We start from the raw sequence: 25,261 nt of genomic DNA on the forward strand, positions 1-25,261 counted from the left end.
TGCTCTCTTAGGAGAAATTTCAACTTTTCACATGAATTTTTCGATATAATATTATTCAACAATTAGTTTTGTAATACATGTGTTTAAAAAATCACGTTAACAAAGTAAAAACCGCACGTTTTTTTAAACGAAAAAATAAAACCTAAAGTGTAGGTGAAATAAGCACTATCGATATTTCAGGTAAAAAAAACTCTAGTTATAAAGTGGCTTTGTGAATTCAGTTTTCCGAGAATCTCGGAATCGAGAAGCTACCTGTTGCGAGACCGGGTTTGTAGCCAGTGATATCATTTTCGGTTGATTTCATCTTACATATAAAGACACTATTCTATGATAGAATCAAATGTTCAAATTTAGCCATATATATATGGAGTCTACTAATTTTTTTTAAATCACATATATATAAATCTTGTCCATCCAAATAATATGATAACGTCGAACCTACCCTCATTTTATGTCAGATTAACTGGTTCTCAGAGTTATAATCCCCACGTGTGTTGTAATATGTAAAAAAAGAAGAAAGAAGCTACCTGTTGCTATGGCCGCCCACTCAACTTGGAAGCTGATTCCCTTGAGAAGAACATTGTCACGAGCTCTGAAACCTTTATCAGCACCGTCTCCTTGTTCAATCTCAACCCAAGATTCGTTGATTTCTTCTCAACAACATGCCACGGGTTCTCTTCTCGAATCCCCTTCTCCATCGTTCACAAAATTCTCGTACAGTTGCATCGGTTGTCGTCATTACTCTTCTGGGATCGAGGATTCTTTAGGCCCCGCTGCAGTTGATTACCTGTGAGCCATCTCTTTTTGAACTCTGTAATTCGGGAAATTGATGTAAGAGTGGGGAGTGGAAGATGGGTATAAGGTAGTTTACCTGTTTGGAATTGTTGAAAATTTCATGTTTAATTGATTTAACTCTATCCCATTTGATTTGGTCTTCTTCCAAATGAATAATCTTTTTTTCATTATTATATTTCTGTATATAATTTTTTGCTTGTGGCGGCGCTGTGATTTGTTTATATATTGTTTAATGACTGGTGAGTATGAGATTTCTGGAAAATCTGTGAATTGATTTGGCTACTGATAATATATGTACAGTTCTGTAATGCAGGAAGATGAATACCACAAGTTGGCTAATTCAACCATCCATGACCTTCTTGAAAAGCTCGAGGTAGTGATTATAATTTTATCTTGTATGCACAACTACTCGATGCTATTCCCAATTGGATCAGAATATGAACCTAGTAGCTCTTTATTGATGTTTGAAGTTAAAATATTTAGAAAGGTTCTCAACTTCTCATGCCATGTGTTAAAACCAAAGAGGGGGTGAAATGACTTCGCAAAAACTTAAGAGTGTATCCTGGGAAGACTTGAGGGGTCAGACAAATAAAGAGATAACAAGTAATAACTAAAAAGGAATATAAATGAAATCGATAAAGAACAAGAGATTTGTCGTAATGTTTGATGATAAAACATTTATATCTTAATTCACCGAGGAGGAATTCGCTATAATTTATCGGTCTTGAGGACTCCAATCTAGCATCACATGCTAATTGTGTCTTCTTAGCCTTGAGGGTTTCATGTACAGCTACATGTATCAGAACCATCTTTATATGTCAGTGGTTTATGCTAATTTCCACCTTGCGTTGGTATTGAAAGACCTTATAACACTAATTTAAAGAACTCAAAAGATGGATTTCTTAGTGTGTATAAATTCTAGATCTAATCTATATTATAACTTACAAGAATGCATTAAACGTATAAATCATTTTGTCAAACTGAATAAAATACAAGCTTTGGAAGTTCTCAGCCCCCGAAAATGCAGCGTAATTCAAACTGATCATTTTGTCATTTTTCGTTCGTAACAGCTTGGGACTTCTATGGAACTTAAGGTTTCTAACAGCTATAATTTTAAATTTTGAACTAACATCCAGAACACAAACTTGGACGTTCAAGACATCTGAGTGTTAAGCTCTTGGCAGTAAAAACTCCGTCAAATGTCTGAGTTGTAACCTGTCCATTGGTCTCAAAGTCCAGATTTGACACTCATCCATAAATTGAATATCCTGTACGTGGAGAGATTAAGTTGTCCATTGTGCTTGGTTTCTCAGAAAATCTGCATGTAGCACTCGGCAACGCCCAGGACTTGAACTTTTCTGTTCTCAGGGACATATCGATCTCACAACAGGGGCTCGTCCATGTGTCCAGTAGCTTGGGCATATAATTTTTTGTTTTTGGACTTTTTGTTAGAGCCTTGGTTGCTTGATTTGCGTTCTGCGCACTTGGTAGAAACATTAGTATTTTTTGTTATTATCAAATCAAAAATTAATTCAAGATAAATATACAAATTAAATTAATCTCCACTTTAATTCAAGTTCTAGATTTGTACGTGTTCAAGTCACTGCAAGATGAAATTGACTGGGTATGCTTTTGTTTGTATTAATCATCTCGATATAGGAGTATGGCGACTCTGTAGAAATCGATGGCTACGACGTTGACTATGGGGTGAGATAGATTATCTTTAAATGTTTAGTTATCAACATGTTTTATATGTATGTTTTATTTTGAGAGAACTTGAAATTCATTTTGTAGAATGAGGTGTTAACCTTGAAGCTTGGGATTTGGGGACTTATATCATAAACAAGCAAACCCCAAACAAACAGATTTGGATGTCATCTCCAGTGAGATATGTATTCCTTAAATTTCACTATATTTGTTTGATCATATAAAGTTGTAGGCTTCTTGGTCTGTCGGTTTTCGGCTTTAGTTCTGTTTTTGCTGGTTTATGCTATTATAAACCAACAAAAACATGGATAGGCTAGCATAAACCTGCAAAAAGCATAAACCTGCAATAACATGGATAGGCTAGCATAAACCTGCAAAAAGCATAAACCTCAACCATAGTCATTGTAATATTTCAACCATATAATTCGTAGAGATATAAAAACATTAGCTTAGTGTTCTATGTATATTACTATATTGTATGTACATAACAAATTACTAGTGTTCGATACATACGCATTGCATGTGGAAAAAATTAACAATAAATCCGATGCGAAATGATTGAGTCGGATTTTTTTTATTTTGGTTGAAAAATAGAAAGAAATGTCCTAATTTTATTTTGATGGGAAAATGAATAAGAAGTTAGATGTCTACCAAAAGTCAATGATTATCTTAAGTTACATTAGATAGATGAGTTTCAAATGTATTTTAGTGATGTCATGGATATATTCTGAGCATCATTAGGACCTGGGCCTAGTTTTGGAATGAACTCGTTAACATAATGTTAGAAATTTTCAAGTTCGCAATCTTAATTTTGATGCTAACAAAACTTTTTATTTTATATTATTAATGTTTTACCTTAGTTTGCAGAAGCTAGGATAAGTTACGAACTGTTTACATCGCAAACTGAAGACCTAACTGATCGCACAAACTGAACCAGACGAATTGATACGTCAAATAAGTAGTTCAGCTGACTGTTCAGTTGATAAGTTGCTCAGCAGGAGAACCTCAGAAGCCCAGCCAGCCGAAGGAGTGTTCAACTGATGAAGAAACCCAGCTGATCAGTTCAACTAAACGATAGTGAAATCAGTTCAACTAATTTCACCAACCCAACTGAAGATCAGTTCAGCTGACTAGTTCGGAGCGTCAGTTAAGAATCTTTCAGTTGTAGATGAAGACAAACTCATTCAGTGGATTCCAGCTATACACAAAGGTACAAAGCAATTGTCCAGTCAAAGGACAATAATGAACGTTGCATCAGCGCATTAAAGACAAACGTTTCAAAAGGGCGGTCGAAAAGTCGAGACACAGAGTTCAAGAAACGAATTCAAGATGCAACTGATACAATAATTGAGTCTCACTGTACGATCTGGAGAATATTGTGTTTGAAATGCCTTCAAAGGCACCAGGACACGATCCTTCACACAATGTCTGAGGAAGTAGAGGACGGATGATCTGTAGGTCGAAATAAAGGGTTGGACTTGGACATTTGGTGACTAGGTTGCAAGAGTTGATGTTATAGTAGGCAAAAATTTGTTTCACAGCAAGGACTAAGAAAGCAACTAATAAAAACGATATCCGAGGAAGAGTGAGTTGAACACCCTATACGAGGAAATTAATAAATGAGTTCGGAAAGTTGATTACTAAACTATAATAATCTCGAAATTGATGTTACGATAGCAAAGATTCAGAACTTGGGTTTTGAGCTCAGAGAAGTAGTGAGCTCGGGTGCAAGCAGAAGAAACTAGTGGCTCGAAGACACTAGATTGAGACTAAGAGGGTGGGAAATAGGCCCAAATAGGCGTCTTTGTCTCGAGGATATAGGCTTTATCTGAATAATAGTGAAAAGGTTGGACGGGTTTACAGGGGTCAACCTATTCGCAATCATGAGTATGTCGGTATGCTCACAAATGAGAATAATCTTGAAAATCTAGTGATGAGACTAATACCCTAGGCCATAGTACAGAATATGACATTTAATGTGGTATTTAATGGAGTATTTAATACATGCATGGTTTGATGTCTAGTCATAGCAAACTTTTAAGTTATACGACTGAGGTTATCAATATTTTCCGCCTGTAAATACCCAGGTTATTGTATTAATTTCATTCATTCAATATATATCACATTTTGTTTTACTTTCATATTGAGAGTTTTCTTTTCGTAAGCCCAATATTGACTCAAGTGCCGAAGTGATCATGTCAAAAAACTATTATGACATACCATTCACGTGTTTGTTGTTTGAGTGTGTAGGAGATTAAGCCAAGAACCCAGATTAAGGAGATCGACCCTTAGAGATCCATTGTAGACAGAATCTAGTGAAACTTGGGAACCTAATCCCAAACATCATTCGCGAATAACTACCAGCTTGGGAAATCAGCACCAGATCTATGTGTTTTTCCCGAGCATCATCTTATTCAAATATATTTTTGTTATTTTAGATAAGCAAGACTATGAACTTCAAATTCACTAGTTGCATGTTTATATATTGTTTCATGTTAATTATAATGGATTTCAAGTCCACCCAATAATGTGTCATTTTTAAAATTCATTCTATTTTATGTGACTAATGCGTAAATAAGTCAGGTATGAATTTAATATCTGATCTATTATTCATTGTTAACAATATATAATTGAAATCCATGAATTTCAAATTCATACTCTAAAATCACTCTTAGGAGATTTAACTTTTAAGTAGGTTCTCCTATCCCTTTTAGGTTTCACCGCTCATTCAGATCTTCCTGAATTGGGTTGTGTGATCATTCACTAATATCAAACGCTATGGATCTAGACGATGTGTCCAGATTGGTGAAAAAACTGAAGATTTCTAACTCCTATGTTTAAGATGAAACTCTAACCCTAGATGTTGCAGATTTAAAAGTTGGAGAAAAACGTTTAGATAATTGTTTGGTAGCCAAAATCTTGCGTCGAAGTTGGTTAATGGGGAGGCTATCAAGTAACAAATGCCAGGGATACTCCAGACCATCAAGCATGTTGAGATCAAGTCCTTGGGTTATAACGTATTCATATTTGATTTTACTTTGACATCCGATCGTCGAAGAGTGCTCCATGGTGGACCATATTTTTTATTTGATCTGATCATATTTGAGGAGCCTCGTGGATTTCAGCACCCTATTGACATGAACTTCGATAAAATCTCAATTTGCCCCGAGAATGAACACACTACAAGGCCGCGAGGAGCTGCAAAGTTGAAGGGATCCAAACTTCAGTGATTAGTCCTGATACTTCTCATGCTAATAAGGTAAAACCTAATATTTCTTTGGTCATTATGCTGATAGTGGAAAAAATGGATCAAATTCTGTTAGAGTCGATTGATAAGGTGGCAATGGTAGAACAACATGTAACCTGTGAGATGGATAGCTTAGTCACTCCTGAACCGACATCCTTACCTCTATATAGCCATAAGAAGGAGTGGAAATGACGAGCTCGTGATGAGGGAACCCATCTTCAAAATCAGGAAAGTGCCAAAATTGGGAAATGAAAGGATAAAGTGGGGTGAGAATCAGCCCTTTAAATAAGCGTACTTTTGAGCAGTCCTTTACCTGCAATGACATAATCAAAACAGAGGTGGTTGCTAAGCAACCCCGCCGATCTCAATGAGTTGCATTACTTGGAATACTCAGGGGCTTGGGAACCAACAATCATCACAAGTCCCCCGAGCATTCCGTGAACTAAAGCGACTTTCACGAAAAGAGCAGGTCCCTCTTTTTTCTTTGTGAAACGAAGATGAGGGACTTCAAGTGTAGTTGGTAGAAGGAAGTTTTGGGTTTTTCTGGATTGTTTGTTGTTACCTGTGATGCGAACGTGGACGTCCCAAGGAAAGCATGGGATCCTTTGCAGTTGCCGGAGGGACCAATCACGAGGGGTCGACTAAAGAGATTCAAGGAGGCGCTACAAGGAGTCATGAGCAAGCCGGAAGAGGTCGTGATGCATGGGAGTACGTTTGGAGGCCAACGGAAAGTCATTCAAGCATTGATGTTGCTGACCGAGTCTGGACGGACCTGTACACGGACCTGCACACGGGGTCCGTGTCCTTTACAAGCTGGGATGAGTTTTTACAGTGGCTGCACGGACCTGGAGACGGACCCAGGCACGGGGTCCGTGCCCTATACATTTGGCGAATACAGTGCCTACATGGACCCGTACACGGAGGTGAGCACGGGGTCCGTGTCCCTTGATCCCGATTGAAGAGTTTTACAGTATGTACACGGACCCAGACACGGAGATCTGCACGGGGTCCGTGCCTAGTGTTTTCTGCGCGGATTTGTTTCCTTTTCTAGAGTTTTATTATTTTGGGAGACTAGATTTTTGATATCTTTTGATATATAGACTATGTTGGACGAATTTTAACACACAATAGACATATTATTTTGAGTTTATCAAACTTTGAGAATTTTCTCTCAACTTTTCAAAGCCAAGCTTTGTTAAATCAAAATCAAACTTATCAAAGTTTTTAACTTTGTGGCGTTTGTCGATCGTTGCTTGTGCGGATTGTCGTAGGCAAAGTTCTTCGAAGGTTCGTATAGTTTTCGATTGTTTATCCTCGTGTTTATTTGTTGCTAAACTCTTGCTAGTTTAGAGGTGAATATCACACAATACTTGAATCAAAAGATCGGGAAAACACACGGATCTTAATATCGTAATTGAATAGAGGGTGCGATTTATTTTCAATCGTGTTTGCTATTTATTCGTATCAAGATTCACGTCATTTGGTATCAGAGCACAGGTTTATTGAATTCAAGTAAATTATCTTGTTCTTAAATTGCATATCTGTATTATTTCTTCGTTTATTTTCAGATCTGTTTTGTTCTATCGTTCTTCGTAATTTTTTTCGTGAATCTGTGATTCTCGAAATTTGTTGGTGACTTTTTTTTTTTGGGATTTTCGAGGAGTACTAAAAAAAAAAAAAAAAAAAAGAGTACAAAAATTCCGAAAATTCACCATTATTTCATTTTGATATCTTGTTCTATTTTCTTTAGAGAGTCATATTTAATTGTCTCTCACAGTCAAAAAAAAAAAAATCATATTCGAATTTCTTGTCTACACAGTCCAAGTGAGTCTGTCGCATTTGTTCACAAGTTTGAACCTTGATTGTTTGATATCCCAAATACAAAGCTTGAGCACACTTTTGAGAGTACTATCAAATTCGAGTGGAAACATTTGAGTGTGAGTGTTATTTCTTTGGAGTGACTAGTGAGTATTTGTTGTGAGCAAAAAAATAAGAGAGGAGAGACGAGTGAATTTCTTTGGAGTGACCGGTGAGCTTTTGGGTGAGGAGTTATTTGTTTTCTACTAACATTTTCTTGCAGGTACAATTCTAAGAATTAGATGGAGAAGGAGGTAGGAGATAGTTCGAACCCGGGGTCATCTAAGTTTCCACTTGAGGCGTTGTTTGGGAATTTTAGTAGGATGATGACGACCCAAATGGAGTCGTTGCATGAGAGGTTGGGTAAACTTGAGGTTAGTGTTAGTGGGGGTAAACCTAAGCCTAAGGATTTGGGTAGAGATGACGAGGAGTATGATCTCGGAGGAGGCGATGAGAGTCAAAATGAGAATTGGGGTAGGAATGGAAGAGATAGAGGATTTGGGAGAGGAAGAAGAGAAGCTATGAGGGGTAGGTATGAGGAGACTAGGGAAGATGGTCACATGGGTAGCATTAAGATGAAAATCCCTTCATTCCATGGGAAATCTGACCCGGAGGCGTACCTAGAACGGGAAAAGAGGGTAGAGTTCGTATTTGCATGTCACCACTACTCCGAACAAAAGAAGGTGAGGTTGGCGGTGGTTGAATTTTTAGACTATGCTCTCATTTGGTGGGATCAATTAGTGACCACTAAAAGAAAGTATAATGAGAGACCCATTGAATCTTGGGATGAGATGAAGAGTGTAATGAGGAAGAGGTTTGTGCCTAACCACTATTATAGGGAGATGTTTAAGAGGTTACAAACTTTGAGGCAAGGGTTGAAGAGTGTTGAGGACTACTATAAGGAGATGGAAGTACTCATGATTAGGGCAAATACTGAGGAGGATAATGAAGCAACTATGGCTCGTTTTCTTTGTGGTTTGAACAGGGAGATCCAAGATCAAGTGGAGCTTCGGCACTACTTAGACCTAGACGAGATGGTGCAAATGGCCATAAAGGTGGAGCAACAACTAAAAAGGCGTGGAGTTGGCCGCACCAACCAAACTGGAGGTTCGTCTTCTTCTTGGCAATCCAATGTTGTGAAGCATGAGGAAAATAAAGTGGTGGCCAAGCCAAGATTTGACACTAAGCAAGAGGCGCCTAAACAAGGAGTCCAAGGTAAATCTGAAACTCCTTCTAATCGTTCTAGGGATACTAAATGCTTTAGATGTCAAGGGTTGAGTCACATTGCTAGTGAATGTCCTAATAAAAGAGTGATGGTTTTGAACGGTTATGGTGGGTATGAGTCCCAAAACGAGGGTAGTGATGATGATATGCCTGCATTAGAGGATCCCGATGAGGGATATGAGGCGGTTGTAGGAGAATCATTGGTGACTAGGCGTATCATGATTGGCCAAGTCGAGGAGGAGGAGACCAATCAAAGGGGGAACTTGTTCCATACTAGGTGATTTGTGAACGAAAAGGTTTGCAACGTTATTATAGATGGGGGAAGTTGCACCAACGTAGCTAGTTGTGAGATGGTGGAGAAGTTGAGTTTGCCTACTCTAAAGCACCCTCAACCATATAGACTTCAATGGTTGAATGATTGGGCGGAGGTGAAAGTAGATAGGCAAGTTCTAGTGTCCTTTTCTATTGGGAAGTATGTGGATGAGGTTTTGTGTGACGTGGTGCCTATGCATGCTTGTCATATCTTGTTGGGTAGACCTTGGCAGTTCGATAGGAAGGTAACACATGATGGTTTCAAGAATAGGTACTCATTTGTCCTAAACAAAGAACCAATTGTATTACTACCTTTGTCACCAAAACAAATACTTGAAGATCAATTGAAAAAGAAACAAAGAGATGAGGCCGAAAAAAAGAGTGTCCAAAAGAGTGAGATGGCCTTAGAAAAAGAAAAAGAAAAATATATGGTCGAAAGAAAGAGTGAACAAAAGAGTGAGATGACCATAGAAAAGAAAAAAGAGAGAGGAAAAGAGGCCAAAGAAAAAGAAAAGAAAAATCATTCGATGGCCCAAAGGAGTGAAAAGAGTGAGATTGAGAGTTGTTTATTAGTGCATAAACCATTACATGTACCTTTGTACAAAGTGGTTTACCCATATTGTGATGGAATCGCCGGTTCAATCCCGAGCGTTGCTATTTCTTCTTTGCAGGATTTTGGCGATGGTATGATAGGGAGGCTAGCAAGTGTTGTTGGTGTGAGGATACAATGGGATGAACCATATGGATTCAAGAGCCATAGCAATGAGGTAAGGTTAGTTGTCACCGCAACATCCGAGAGGTATGATTTTCTCCCTTACCTTAATTCATTGTTGTTTTGTTTTCAAGAATTATGGGGACAAGTTGAAAATGTGATGTTTAGAGGATGTGAATGTGGTTTAGTCTTGTTACCTAAGCGTCATACTATTGAGAATGAACATGCATTACATGAATTAGATTCAAATGTTATTGATTTTGAGTGTTCCAAGGTTGTCCAATTGACACTTTGTCATGGCAATGACCTATGTGCATTAGGATTAAATTCATGTGGTCAGTTGAATGAAAACATGGATAGTACATTTAGTGTGTTCTATTTGCATGATTCCTACTTGTTTGATGAAGACTCTGGGAAGAGCATGAATGACTATAAGAATTTCTTTGTCCATGATGAATATATTTTTAAGGAGACTAAGTTGTTCATGTTATGCTCGTTTTACGAGTTACCCGCTAGTGATGCATATTGTCATGATTTCATTATTGATAATATGCATGCATTTCTATGTTGGTTACATATAAAAAAGTATGTCGAATGGTGTTGTAACGAGGGTCTTGCATGTATGCAGATAGCAACTAGGTTAGGGTTCTATGACATGCATGACTCAATTCTTAGTCCTAGTAAGCAATATATTTACATTTGTACCATACTTGCTTTGGTGTTGACTAGGTCTAAGAAGGGGAGGAACTTGATATTTGTGATACTTAATCATATTTTATCATTTGGTGTCCTTTGTTGTTTGGTGTATATTGAGGTTCGTGATTTGATAGTGAAAGAAACCTTGGAGTTGGAGTTCAAAGCGTGGATGGAGCACGTGGGCGATAGCACCTACAAACTTGAGCTTAAAGGTAAGTATGTTGGTAATTTAATTCTTGTTATTACTAACTTGCGTCGTTTCTGTGTAGGTAGTGAAGATTTGAGGACAAATCCTTCTCAAGAAGGGGAGGATGATGCGAACGTGGACGTCCCAAGGAAAGCATGGGATCCTTTGCAGTTGCCGGAGGGACCAATCACGAGGGGTCGACTAAAGAGATTCAAGGAGGCGCTACAAGGAGTCATGAGCAAGCCGGAAGAGGTCGTGATGCATGGGAGTACGTTTGGAGGCCAACGGAAAGTCATTCAAGCATTGATGTTGCTGACCGAGTCTGGACGGACCTGTACACGGACCTGCACACGGGGTCCGTGTCCTTTACAAGCTGGGATGAGTTTTTACAGTGGCTGCACGGACCTGGAGACGGACCCAGGCACGGGGTCCGTGCCCTATACATTTGGCGAATACAGTGCCTACACGGACCCGTACACGGGGTCCGTGTCCCTTGATCCCGATTGAAGAGTTTTACAGTATGTACACGGACCCAGACACGGAGGTCTGCACGGGGTCCATGCCTAGTGTTTTCTGCGCGGATTTGTTTCTTTTTCTAGAGTTTTATTATTTTGGGAGACTAGATTTTTGATATCTTTTGATATATAGACTATGTTGGACGAATTTTAACACACAATAGACATATTATTTTGAGTTTATCAAACTTTGAGAATTTTCTCTCAACTTTTCAAAGCCAAGCTTTGTTAAATCAAAATCAAACTTATCAAAGTTTTTAACTTTGTGGCGTTTGTCGATCGTTGCTTGTGCGGATTGTCGTAGGCAAAGTTCTTCGAAGGTTCGTATAGTTTTCGATTGTTTATCCTCGTGTTTATTTGTTGCTAAACTCTTGCTAGTTTAGAGGTGAATATCACACAATACTTGAATCAAAAGATCGGGAAAACACACGGATCTTAATATCGTAATTGAATAGAGGGTGCGATTTATTTTCAATCGTGTTTGCTATTTATTCGTATCAAGATTCACGTCAACCTGTGAGGGAAGAATTGGTGGTTTGATGATTATGTAAAAGGCACCGCTTAGTGTAATTGTTCATTCTTTTTCTTCTAGGAATATTGATAGTACAATTCTAATGGGGAAAAGAAATGGTGTTTCACTAGATTCTATGGGAATCCGAAGCCGTGCAATAGATATCTCTCATGTACTCTCTTTCGTCGCTTAAGTTGTTTGCATGAGTTCCGAGAAGTGCTGTGGGTTGTAGAGGGTGACTTTAATGAGATATGCTTTGATAGGGAAAATCTATGAGGTAACCCTCGGCCGCTTTCTCAAACTAGAGAGTTTCGAGAAGCTCTTGATGTGTGGTTGCTAAAAGATCTTCATGGGTACAGTGAGTTCTTTACATGGGTTAATTAGCGATCTTAAAATAATCTTATCTTCGAAAGACTATACAGGTATGTGCCTACTTTTGAATGGAGAATGTTATATCTGACTTTACGAGTGCAGTCTCTAGACTTCTATCATCGGATCACAGAGCCATCATCATTGAGCATGGTGGACCATAACAATTTCCCGTACGGACTGCTAACATATTTCGATTTGAGCAACATTGGGAACTTAAGAAAATTTCAGTGATGTGGTGCATAGGTGTTGGAATAAAAATAATCGGGCAACTTCATTACCAAACTGTCTCAAGGGCTACAAGGAAAATTTGAAGGCATGGGCCGGAAATCGTTTGGTAAAATCCCTCGACAACTCTTGAATAAGCGCAAACAATTGTCTTATCTGAGAACTCAAGGCCAATGGCATAAATCAATAAGCCGAATAGAGGTTCTTGAATGTGAAGTTGAGGAATTGGCAACTGAGGATGAATTGTACTAGAAACAACGTAGCAGGGTTAACTGGCTCACGGGGATAATAATTCTAAATATTTCCATGGTTGTGCGACAGCTATAAGAACCAGAATCCATATCAAAGGGCTAGTGATAGATCGGTTCGAGCACCTATGAGGGTGCTTCAAACACAATATTCTCAATGAGCTGTAATAGCTCGTGTTCTAAGAATGAAATCACTGATGAATTAAATCGAGTTTGGTTAAAAACCAAGCGGAGAATACTATAAATAATCCTTCGTTAAGAAAGCTAATCAATTTATCTTGTGCAACTGAATAACTGAAAATTACATGAGATCAGTTTTGACTTATATCAGTTCAGTTATGGACAGAACTGCACTTATTCAGCTGAACAGATCAAATCAATTAAAAACAAAAACAAGCAGTTAAACAAAAATAACACAAGATATGTTTATGGATGTTTGGAGACTTCAACTGTTCCTACGTCACTCCTTCTACCTCCTCGGGTAGGATACACTAGAAGACTTTGATTTATACAAGACCTTGTACCAACCCACTCAGCTTAGGACTTACTCTACCGCCTAACTAAACTCCTAGTCTAGACTGAAGGCAACACCTTCTAGCCAACACTTGTCTAACATTTGTGTGTCAAAGACTACAGACACAAGTTTTACGTCTTTGTGCAAGACTCACTCAACTGATCTTTTAAGCTGTACTCTCTGCTATGTGTGAGTGATAGAGTGTGAGTGTGTGTGAGAACTGAACAATGAATACAGCGGGAAGGTCTTCTCACACACTGAGGTAAAAGGACTTCTATATTAAGCTAATGACACGTTGAAGTGTTCCCTCACAATTTGGCTGATTGTTTCTCGTAAGCTGATAAGGCTTTTAGCGTGTCCTTCTTCTTCACACACTCTTGTTGCTCTATGTGTTCTTCACTGATCTTCATCTTCTATTTATAGGCATGAAGTTTGATCGTACAGTGAGATTCAATTATTGTATATGTTGCATTTTGAATCTGTTTCTCGAAATATATATGTACTTTCCAACAGCCATTCTGGAACATTTTGGCTTTAAACATTGATTAAACGTCTATTATTGTCCTTTGACTCGAAAATTGCTTTTGTACCTTTATGCACAGCTGGATTCTATAGAAAAAGCTTGTCGTGTTCTGCAACTGATTGGTTCTAACCGATGCTCTAAACTGATCTTCAGTTGGACTGGTAAAATCAGTTGGCTCGTCAGTTGAAATGATTTCACTCTTTCAATTGAACTGGTCAGCTGAGCTCTTCATCAGTTGAACTCTTTATCAACTGGACATGCTTCTGAAGGTCTTCTATTGAACCACCTATCAGCTGGACAATCAGTTGAACTGGTTTACAATTCATCAGTTAGACTGGTTGAGTTCAATCAATTAGTTGAAACTTTCAGTTTGCATTCTTCGATAGATTCAGTTACGTTCAGCTAACTGCACACTTAGGTAAGTTAATTAGTAACAAAATAACAATTTTTTTAACGTTAAAATCAAGCAAGATTGCAAACATGAAATATTCCAACAGCTAGTCTCAACCCACGGGATTGGTATACAGAAACGAATGGCATGGTTGAGATTGTTGAAAATTACTTCACAAATCTGTTTAGATCAAATAATCCTTCAGAGGATGAAAAGAATAGGATCCTAAATTATGTACATCAAACAATTGATGAGCAAGTAAACTCAGTTATTTGTGCCTCATTACCAACTTAATTTAATCACTTCATTTGCAATGTCTGCTATAAAATATTCACTTGGGCTACGTTTGGTTGGAAGGATAAGATAAACTAATGATTAATATGTAAATGATAAAGAAAATGATTGTAGTAGGATGGATTAATATGGGGTAAAATAATATTATGTTTGGTAAGATTTTTAAGTGTAGGATAATTTGAATTTTTGGATGAAAAGACGAAATTGCCCTTCCCCTTCGCGGCGGTGGCGACGGCCGGCGATCGGCCGGAAATGGTCCGCCGGAAACGGCCGGCGGGGGGCTACGGCCAGAAACGGCCGGCGCCGGAAATGGTCGGCCGGAAACGGCCGGCCGGAAATTTCGGCCGGTGCTCGGGCGGCGGCGGTCGTTGCGGCGGAGGGCGGCGGCGGGAAGTGGTGGTGAGTTTGAATTTAGGCAGGAAGTGGTGGTGAGTTTGAATTTAGGAGAAGGATAAAATTGGAAAAATATGATGGATTAAGAGTAGGATAAATAATCCTAGGGGGTGAGGAGGTATTATTTTAACCTACCTAATATAACCTAATCATTCATAGGAGGGATAAGGTGGGTTAAATAATCACGCGTACCAAACGAGAGATAAAGTAGGTTAAATAATATAAACCTACTTTATCCCTCAAACCAAACGGGGCCTTGGAGTTTGACACATAGGTTGAGACCTATCTTAAAAAAGACAGTGAACGATTTTCAAAGTGCCTTCATCACAGTTCGACTGATTTCTAATAATATTATTTTGTTTTCGAAGCTTTACATTGGATTAGAAACAGAAAGCAAGGCTAGAAAGGATATGGTACATTAAAACTTGATATAAGAAAAGTCTATGATAGAGTGGAGTGAGTTTCCTTGAAGGCGTGATAATAAGACTGGACTTTTCACAAATCTGGATGGAAAAGATTATGTGGCGTGTGCGTACTGTCAGATATTCTTTCTCTTTAAATGGTGATATCGTTGGAAATGTCATTCCAAGCATATGCTTAAGAAAGGGAGATTCTCTTTCTCCTTACTTATTTGTATTATGTGCACATGGATTATCTTTTGCTCTTCTATCTCTTGAAGAGCGAAGTTTATCAATTGGAGTTCGTATTTCATCAACATATCTTGTTATTACTCACCCTTTCTTTGCAGATGATAGCCTCTTTTCTTCATAGCGACAATGGCAGACTGCGAGGCTATCAGGAACTGTCTGTATCTTATGAGAGGGCTTCTGAGCAGCTTATTAACTTCGAGATTTCTTTACTGTCTTTCAGCTTGAACACAGATGTACAATTAGAAGAGAACATTAAATCACGGTTGGCCATTTCTATGGTGCAAGTCATGAGATTTATCTAGGCTTTCTGGTGTTTTCCACTCGAAGCAAGAAGCTGCATTTTAGATACTTGGTGGAACGGATCGTGCAGAGAATACAAGGATTGGGCAACAAAAACTTTCCAATAGGTGAAAAAGAGACTTTGATAAAATCGGTGTTGCAATCAATCCCTACTTATGATATGTCTTGCTTCTGCATTCTAAAATCAGTCTATGCGGAGATAGAGCATGAATGCTCAAACTTCTGGTGGGGTGTTGATACAGGAAAGAAAAGGTTGCATTGGAAACTTTGGAAATCTCTATGTCAACCAAAATGCATGGGTGGTCTGAGCTGTTGGCAAAGTAGGTATGTTGTATCATAGTGGATCTGGGCTCTCTTATAGCTCTAGTTCCCAAAGCACGGTACTTTTGGCACCAAGATATCATGGAGAGTGGTCTGGGTAATAATCCTTCTTACTTTTGGCGGTCCTTATTGTGGAGCATACTCTTACTTGAAATTGGGCTTTGTTGGCATGCGGGAGATGGAGCAAAGATTGACATGAAGTGGGGACAGATGGATACCGAGCTCTAGGGGATGCATCATTTCATAAGGGACTCGGGACAACCATACGGCGGTTAAGGACCTTATTGCATATGGGATATGGAAGCTATCACTGGTACGTCAGCAGTTTTTACATTACCTGGTTGAAGAGATCCTAGCCATTCCTATCTGCTAGACACACCATGAGGACTACCGATTCTGGATATTTGATCCGAAAAGAAAATACACAGTTCGAGATCGGTACAAGGTAGCTACGGGCATTTATGACTCACTCGTATCTAGTTCAGCTCTCATCTGAAGATTTGGTGGCAATACTTTTGAGCTCTTTCAGTCCATTCGAAAGTCCGGATATTTTATTGGAGAGTAGTGCATGATATAATACCTACAGAACAAAATTTATTAATTATTTGAGACTAGTGCATGATATAATCCTACAGAACAAAATTTATTGACTCATCGTGTCCCAGTATCTGGTGCGTGCTCGTCGTGTCAGTCAATGAGTGATTCGACTAGCCACGCATTATTTGTGTACCCCACGATCAAAACATGCTAGAAAGGAACTTGCTTCTGGCCGTTATTGAAACAGGTTAGGCAATTGGATATGTTTGATATTTTTCTGTGGATGAATGAGAAGCACATTCAAACAGAATTTGAGATGTTTGCGATGAGAACTTGGGTAACCTAGTATGAACAATTGTGCCTGATCCATAATAAAAAGGAACAACATGGAGGAATTAATGTTGATTGGAGTGAATTCTATTGTATGACTTCCAACATGCTTGACTAGCTCTATCTTCTGTCACGGAAACAAATTAGTGTACTTCCTTGAGGTATGGATTGTTCCACCAGAAGTCAAACTCAGATTGGATGTCGATGTCACTTATAATGAGGACTCCAATAGCTACGCAATTGGAAGGGTGGTCAAAAACCATGAGGAACAACCGGTTTTAGCATTTGGGAGGAATATTGCTAAACCCCAATCTATTACATGTGTTGCACTTCTTGCTATGGAAGATGGTTTGTTTAAAGATTTATCAAATGAGAAACTTACTAATTCATCAAGTTACATCAGATTCTCTAATAGCAGTGCAAGCAGTCAGAAGGCCGAAAGAGAATCTCAGTTACGTAGGATATATAGCTACATATATCACGCTTATCCTGGATTCTCAAAGTAACATTACCTTTGGTCATGTTCGACAATCTGCAAATGTTGTTGCACATTTGATTGTTGTTTTTACTATTTCATCTGCAAATGTTGTTTTTACTATTTGGCCGGGGATTTTTATGTTTGATTTATCTTGTAACAAGGACATTTTAGCTTCTCAATAAATTACAAGATTTGATAGTAAAAAAAATATTTTAAAATATATTTTTTGTTGTAAAATTTAAAATGGATCATGTGACAACATGATTAATTTGGGCCAGGCTTTATTTGTTTTTATTTTTTATTTTATTTTTTTTAGCAATAGGCCGTGCTTGATAGGAGAGATGTGATTGTGAAATGACAATTAAAATACGATAATTAAAGTGGCGTAATGTTAGTTAACATCATAGGTGAGCAAGATTTCGGTTAAACCGAATTAACCGACCAAATCGAGTCAATTCGGAAATTCGGTTCGGTTATTTCGAAAATTCAGTTTTTAAATTAAAAAAATTCGGTTATATCGGTTATATCGGTTAATTCGGTTCGGTTACGGTTTTCAAAATTTTTTAATCGGTTAATCGAATTAACCGATATAATAAATATTATTGTTTAATAAAAAATTTTATTTATCAATTTTTATAAATATTTTAATTTTTAATTTTAAAATCGATATAATATGTATTATTTTTGTTCAAATAAAACTTATACATTTGTGATGTGTGTGATTTTATGTTTTTATGCATTTGTGTAAACTATAGTGTTAAGAAAAAATTACATATATAATTAAAGTTAAATCATAACTTTTTTTTTAAAACTAATCGGTTAATTCGGTCACCGACCGAATTAACCGATTTTAATTCGGTTCGATTTTCATCGGTTATGAAAATTAATTCGGTCGGTTTCGATTATGGATAAATATTTCGGTTCGGTTCGGTTATGCTAATTCGGTTCGGTCGATAACCGAATTAACCGAATGCTCACCCCTAATTAACATAGTATTAATGGATTGCTACTACTGGATGAAATTAGAAAAGAGATTATGGCGGAATTTAAGCTTGAATTTCAACATATTGAATTACATTTTCTTGAAATATGGGAATAATGTGTTATTGCAGTTTCATCAAGTTCTGATATTTTAGAAAAACAAATAGGACGATGAATTTGTTGCAATTAAATCTCGAATCCATGATCTCGTCCCCAGACCCCAAAATAGTGATTCCGTTTGGTAAAAATTTTCATACATTAATTTCTCATTGTGTCATGTTTGATTTGATAATATTAAAAACTAACTGAATAAAATTAAGGAAAAACTTGTGTGAGACGTTCTCACGGATCGTATTTTGTGAGACAAATATCTTATTTGGGTCATCCATGAATAAGTATTACTTTTTATGCTAAGAGTATTACTTTTTATCGTGTATATCGGTTGGGTTGACCCGTCTCACAGATAAAAATTCGTGAAACCGTCTCACATGAAACCTACTGTAAAATTAAATATTATTCGGTCAACTTCTTAAATTTCTGTTTTAAAATTTGCCCCACCTATTAAAAAGGGCGTAACAAATTGTAGGGTTCAAGGCCCCGCCCACTCTACTTTTCAGGCCAGTCGATGGTTTAAATGTGGCAATTGAAAGCATCACCGCTTCTATTTTAACAGCACATTATGTAATATTTTGATAAAACACGATATATATATTGTGAGAGGTTTTCACGAATCTATATTTATGAGACGGATTAACCCAATTTATATTAGCAATGAAAAATAATATTTCTGACATAAAAAAGTAGTGTTTTTTAATAACTCATATCAGATCAGAGGTATGGATCAAAAAATTGAACTGTGAGAACGTCTAATAAGAATTTTTGTGTAACACAATATTAGGTTAGTTGTTTATTTTAATAATCAATAATCTAACAGTTATATTGAGATTAAGAAAAATACATAATGGGAACAATAATTGTACCAAGGAGATGCAGAAGATGTTATGAAAATATACCAATATTATATAACATAAAAATAAAACAAAATTATCTCGACATCTTGTTTCAAGTGACATAATCATATTCCCAACCCTTTAGACAACAAAATCTCTTATTCCGATTGTAATAAATAAATAAAATTGTATTTTCTATTTCGAAATTTGAAATAATATTACTTTCATGAGGGTAGATCAAATTCTTCTCTCACACTCCATTTCAAGATTCTTGATCCATATTTTTAAAAAAAAATACATAAACATTTATCCCATCAGTATTTATAACTAAAAAAAAAAGACAAAAAAATTCCTATCGAATGTTTTATTATAGTGATAATAATAATAATAATAATAATAATAATAATAATAATAATAATAATAATATGGCAGTGTCTTGATTATTCTCATTGCGAAGCACCTTTTTTTAGTGATTAATTGTTTCGATTTAGTCGTTAATGACATTCTTAGAATAATATATGTTATAATTAGTAGACATAGAAAAGTCAAGACTTTTAATAAAAAGTGTGATAATTAGATGTGGTTGCCAGCCATGTGATAAGGATTAAAACTATATAAAAAAAGTACCTTTCATAATAGACAGTCTCGCGGATCTATACTCGTGAGACGCGTCAGCACTGCTGATATTTATAATAAAAATAACAATTTTGACATAAAAAATAATAATTTTTCATTTGTGACCTAAATAGAATATTCGTCTAACAAAATTGTCCTTAAAACCGTCTCATAAGCGGAAATGATAATAATTATTTGTAAGCAATCTTTAATGGTTTTAGCTATGAGAGTGGGTACAAACAATCAACTCTGGAGATATTTATTTATATACGAACAGAAGTAGAGCCCTGCTATATATGTTTTCAAATTTTGAAATAAGAAAAATAGAGAGCCAAGCTGTGGACCAGAGAAATAGAGCAAGAAATAAGGCCATCTCCAACCCATTACGCTATCTTAGTGTCGCACTAACTTTAAAATAGTGTAATTCTTACACCAAATATAAAATTCATCTCCAACCCATCAACTCTAAACTCTACATTAAAAAGAATATTCTCGGAATATTCTCTATTATTTTATTAACAACAAATAATTTATTTCACAAAATATTTATAAACACAATAATTAAAATATCACTAATACCTCCGTTTTAAATTTAAGTGTTTGTCATCCTTATTTTATTGTATTGTGGTATGATTTTTAATAGTTTGTTGTTATCTTGTTTATGTTGTATCATTATCTTAGATTTTAAATGTTGTCATCTTATTTTATTTTATGTTGTATTGTAATGTCAATTTTAATAATGTAGTGTTTTTTATGTTTGTTTATTTAATTTTGTATCATTTTCTTTGATTTTCAAAAAACTAGTGTTTGAAATCTTAATTTTTTTAGGTACTTGTATCTTTGTATTCAATATTAATTAATTTAATTATAACTACATAATTAAGATATTCATGGCATATTTTATACTATTTTATTTACTACAACTAATTTATCACAAATAATTTATCCAAGTTTTTTAAAATCACTTTGTTAAAATTTATTGTTTGAAATAATATATTTTTTTAATTAAATTAGATTATAAAATTAATTATATAATATTTAGAGTAAGTAAAACTACAATAAATAAAATTAAAAAAATAAAAATAAAATAAAAACACAACGCTATTGCTACAGTGTTGCACCAAATTTAGTGCAACACTGTAGCAATACTCTATTTTGGTGTCAAATATAGTGTTGGGTTGGAGCAATTAACTTTGCACCAAAATGGTGTTTTACACCATTTTGGTGTAGGGTTGGAGTTGCTCTAAGGTTCACTAATTTGGGTACGACGTCGTCAGGCATAACAGCTTTGTGACTTGTATTAAAAGCAAGGAAGACAAAATTGAAGTCTTGAACAAAGTAGCAGTAGTACTAGTACTACTTATTTTACACTAGTTATTCCATCCAACAAGGCTAGGCTCCCATTTGAACCACTAATTAATTGGGTTAATTTTTTATTGTGAATATGGGTAGGGTTGAATCGTCTCACATATTAAGATCCGTGAGACGGTCTCACATGAGATTCACTCTTAAATTAAATGGCTTTTTCATTATTTATTATTTGGTACGTGATTTTGTCCGTGTTACGTGCTTATAATTTTAAATAAAATTTCACTAAATTAATTATAAGTTAATATAAAAGTTGAGACTTATATACTACATATATTGTAGGCAGACGATTGGTACAAATGCAAATTGATTAACCAATTTAAAATCCATATCCATGCAAATAAAGAGGTATTGGCAGGCAGACACTCTATGGAAGAGTTAAAACAAAAACTTTTGTGAGACGATTGTATGAATCAATTTTGTGAAGCAGATCTTCAACTTAATCTGATTTATGAAAAATATATAAAAATTTATTCTAAAATTATTAATTTTTATTTTAAGTATGAATTGAATTGACGAGTTTTCCAAAAAAAATCCGTGATGACTAATGCGAATATCAAATCCAATTCATTTAAGAGTTTTTAAAATAATTTATCATTTCTCAGTTGTTCTTATTGTTTCTAAAACTTCAGTCTCCGAGGTTTATGAAGAAAGTATTATTTTCACTTTAAATATGAACTGAGTTAATTCACGAGACTGCCTCATGAAATACATATTCATCTACGTATACTCCTCTTATCACATTGAATCCAAATATATTTAAGTTTACTTGGTTTGATAGGATTAATAACCAAATCCAATCATTTGTTTAGATGAAATTTTGTGAATGACAAAAACTTGTGTGAGATGGTCTCACGAGTCGTATTTTGTGAGACAAATCTTTTATTTGGATCATTTATGAAAAAGTATTACTTTTTATGCTAAGCGTATTACTTTTTATTGTGAATATCGGTAAGGTTGATATGTCTCGTATATAAAAATTCGTGAGACCATCTCACAAGAAACCTACTCTTTGTGAATTGATTATTTATCACAAATCAATTTAATCATTGAATTAAAACTATAAATTATCGTCTATATCTTTTTTATTATTCTATTCTTTAATTATTGAAAAACAAAAACAAAATCTTAATCCATCATATAATCACAAATTTAATCAATAACTATTTATTTAATACTATTTAAATCCTGAAAATTATTTATCAATACAATTTCATCAATACAACTAAACAAGCATTTTGATAGCAAAAAAGACACACAATATATATAGTTTTACTGAAAAATCATACTTCATTTAATCAATAATATATACTTTTTTTTTATACCTATAACGCTGATAAATATAGAGTTCAATTCCATTTTACAAACTACCAATGTAAGTCCGATAGTCAGACATGATCTCGGATACGATATCTAATTATAACTCTTTTTCAACTAAATTTTATGTATAAATTGTTGGTCTCTTCGTTTACTTGCTCCAAAAGGTGAAATCGCTCACTTTAGACGCCCTCACCCCCCGGCCCGACAGGAATGTGAGAGGAGGTAAATCATGGTGACTCAGCAACCAGCAGCAGCTAGACCTTATGCTATGCCACGCACAAGAAACTCCCCCTCATTGGAGGAAATTTAACTCCCACACTGCCGTTTGCGAGACTCGATCCCTGGTCTCTTCGTTTTCTTGATCATAATAATAATTTCCTCCCACTCTAATTCTAATTAGATCCACCTCTCGAGTTCACGCACCTTTTGCCGTGACTGCGTAGATAGATTTCTGTAATAAGTAATTATTTCAACGTGCCTTTGAAGTTTGAAATGCTCCTATTTACATTTTTATTTTTCTATTATAAATTTTTTTAAGTACTTCTTTTATATTAGTATGATTTTATTAAATTATTTTAATTACTTGAGTATCTGTCATATGTTTTTAATGTAATTTTCATGAAAATAATTTAATGTTTTAGTTATTCAGAATCTAATCAGTATGTATGTTTAATCGAAAAGCAACGTAAAAAATCAATTAACTGATAATTAATATCAATTTCGATCATTTAAACTTCCTTGCTAAAAGTATTAAGAATTATGTATATATGATTGAGATCACTTGATTTATGTTTTTAATAATAAAAAAATAATATTTTTGTTATATAAAATAGTATTTTTCAATAGATCTTATAAGATTCAAAATTCGTTTTTGAAAAATACTTAAATAAAAAATAAGTCCTTTGTGAGACGGTATCTCAAATATTTATCTGTGAGACGTGTCAACTCTATCAATATTCGTAATAAAAAGTAATACTATTAGCATAAAAAGTAATATTTTTCATGGATAACCCAAATAAGAGATCTGTCTCACAAAATATGACATGTGAAAATGTCTCACAGAAATTTTTCCCTTAAATAAATAACAAAACAATAGGAAAAAAACCCACTCTTACATCTTTATCTTCACCCAAAATAAAAATAAAAATAAAAATAAAAAAAGCTAATCTTAATCCTAATTGCAAGCAACCCAAACCATGTGTTCATAATAAAGGGAAAATTCCCGTCCGCTTACCTCAACAAATTAACTATTATTGTGGTTGATTAATTGATGAAATCCAACGTCTACGAAGAGTCGCAGGAACTGAGATCAACGGCGCTGGGACCATCTTCGCTTAGAGTGTAGCATTCCGCCATTTGTAGTCCGGAACCCAATTCTTCGCGATGAAATCTTCGAAGACTCTCCAAGATCCCCGATTCAGATATCCCGATCTCACCCATTTTAAACGACGTCGTTCTCTGTACTTTCTGCGGCGGTGATGCTTCCTTCTTTAGAACGCACGCCACCGCTGCTGGCGGCGGAGCGCGGACGTTGAGCTTATATGACGAGCAATATTGATCATCATCCTGTCAATGAATACAAATTAATCGCCCTTGTTAACCATAGATATTAACAATGGTGGAAAAAAAAAATAGTTCAAGGAAGATTGATTTTATACATCGGACGCAACGAAAGAGACTTTCACATTCTCAAGCCTGCGCTTCCTGGAAAAAACCGCTTCAGCACTACACGAACTACTCTCCGACGGAAGCGCAATCTGATTCTCCTCCTCCTCCTCCACCACCACCTCCTTCCTTTCTTCAACTTCAGCACCAGCTGCTCCTCTCTTTCCGTCAACACATTTCTCGCATACCGCCATAGTGGGGCTCAAAACAGCACCGGTAGCAGCCCACGTCGTCGGCGACCGGCACAGTCCGCAGAGCAAACATCTGGAATGCCTCGCCACCAGAAAGTTGGCGGAATGAACCCTAGCGTCGCAACCCCAGCACAAGCTCGCCTTGTCCGATCTACAGTAAATCGCAGCCTTCAAATCACACAACTCACACCTCTTCATCTTCGAGAAAGAGAGTGAATATGAACGCGTATGGGCGAAGAATTCGCAGATCGGTGGAGAAAGCAACGATGAACGAGGGCGAATTAAAGAAGCAAACTCTTTGCAGTCAACAGCACCAACTCAAGCCCCGTTTTTAAATCCAAATTACGAAATTGCCATGCCAGATCCTTGTGGTGGATGTGGATTGGGAAATTGCGCTGGGAAGATATTCTTATTTGTGTGGCGCAAACGACAGCGTACCATGAAATGTCAGGGAGGACGCCACGTGTCGGACCTGGGCACCCGGCGCCTCCCCTTAATATATTTTGATCAGTTGTGTGACGTGGCGAGATCTGATTTGCCTACGTAGACACTGCTGGAGACGTGAGGTCACCTGATACCCACCTCATGTCATGTGCACCTATTGGTTCCTCTTTTTTGAGTTCAACCTTATAAATTTGGCCCTGTCTATACCTATTTCGTATAACTTAATACATAATTATATATATATATATATATATTGTGAAAAAGTAAAAATTTATGGTAAAAAATAAAAATCTCAAACTCTCAAAATTTACCAAACTACACACTTTATAATATTTTTCTCTCTACTCAATTGTGATTTTCTTCACAAATGAGAGATCTATTTATAAGA

The 25,261-nt window shown here is 36.1% G+C and overlaps 2 protein-coding genes across 2 annotated transcripts; one reads left to right on the plus strand and one right to left on the minus strand.

The window, feature by feature from the left end:
- Positions 1 to 535: 535 nt before the first annotated feature.
- LOC140804997 (uncharacterized) lies at positions 536 to 2,745 on the plus strand. The gene is made up of 4 exons (XM_073161175.1): positions 536 to 789; positions 1,096 to 1,168; positions 2,455 to 2,502; positions 2,590 to 2,745. The coding sequence occupies exons 1-4, from the start codon at positions 536 to 538 to the stop codon at positions 2,635 to 2,637; spliced, it is 423 nt and encodes a 140-aa protein (XP_073017276.1). The 3' UTR covers positions 2,638 to 2,745.
- A 20,902-nt stretch (positions 2,746 to 23,647) lies between these two features.
- On the minus strand, positions 23,648 to 24,816 carry LOC140804513 (uncharacterized). Its single transcript, XM_073160551.1, has 2 exons — positions 24,232 to 24,816; positions 23,648 to 24,139 (listed from the first exon to the last, which is right to left on the minus strand). Exons 1-2 carry the CDS (start codon positions 24,625 to 24,627, stop codon positions 23,858 to 23,860), a joined length of 678 nt encoding a protein of 225 aa, XP_073016652.1. The 5' UTR covers positions 24,628 to 24,816; the 3' UTR covers positions 23,648 to 23,857.
- Between the last annotated feature and the right edge of the window lie 445 nt (positions 24,817 to 25,261).

Source organism: Primulina eburnea, chromosome 11 (assembly GCF_022965805.1).
Source record: "Primulina eburnea isolate SZY01 chromosome 11, ASM2296580v1, whole genome shotgun sequence".
Taxonomy (NCBI): domain Eukaryota; kingdom Viridiplantae; phylum Streptophyta; class Magnoliopsida; order Lamiales; family Gesneriaceae; genus Primulina; species Primulina eburnea.

What these genes read in the sequence shown, in the direction of transcription:
- LOC140804513 (XM_073160551.1), bottom strand. Translation starts at nt 24,627, where the DNA reads ATGAAGAGGTGTGAGTTGTGTGATTTGAAGGCTGCGATTTACTGTAGA. An exon ending in TCTCTTTCGTTGCGTCCGAT is followed by an intron (nt 24,140 to 24,231) that starts GTATAAAATCAA and finishes ATTCATTGACAG; the next exon opens with GATGATGATCAATATTGCTC.
- LOC140804997 (XM_073161175.1), top strand. Translation starts at nt 536, where the DNA reads ATGGCCGCCCACTCAACTTGGAAGCTGATTCCCTTGAGAAGAACATTG. An exon ending in CCCGCTGCAGTTGATTACCT is followed by an intron (nt 790 to 1,095) that starts GTGAGCCATCTC and finishes ATATATGTACAG; the next exon opens with TTCTGTAATGCAGGAAGATG. An exon ending in ACCTTCTTGAAAAGCTCGAG is followed by an intron (nt 1,169 to 2,454) that starts GTAGTGATTATA and finishes ATCTCGATATAG; the next exon opens with GAGTATGGCGACTCTGTAGA.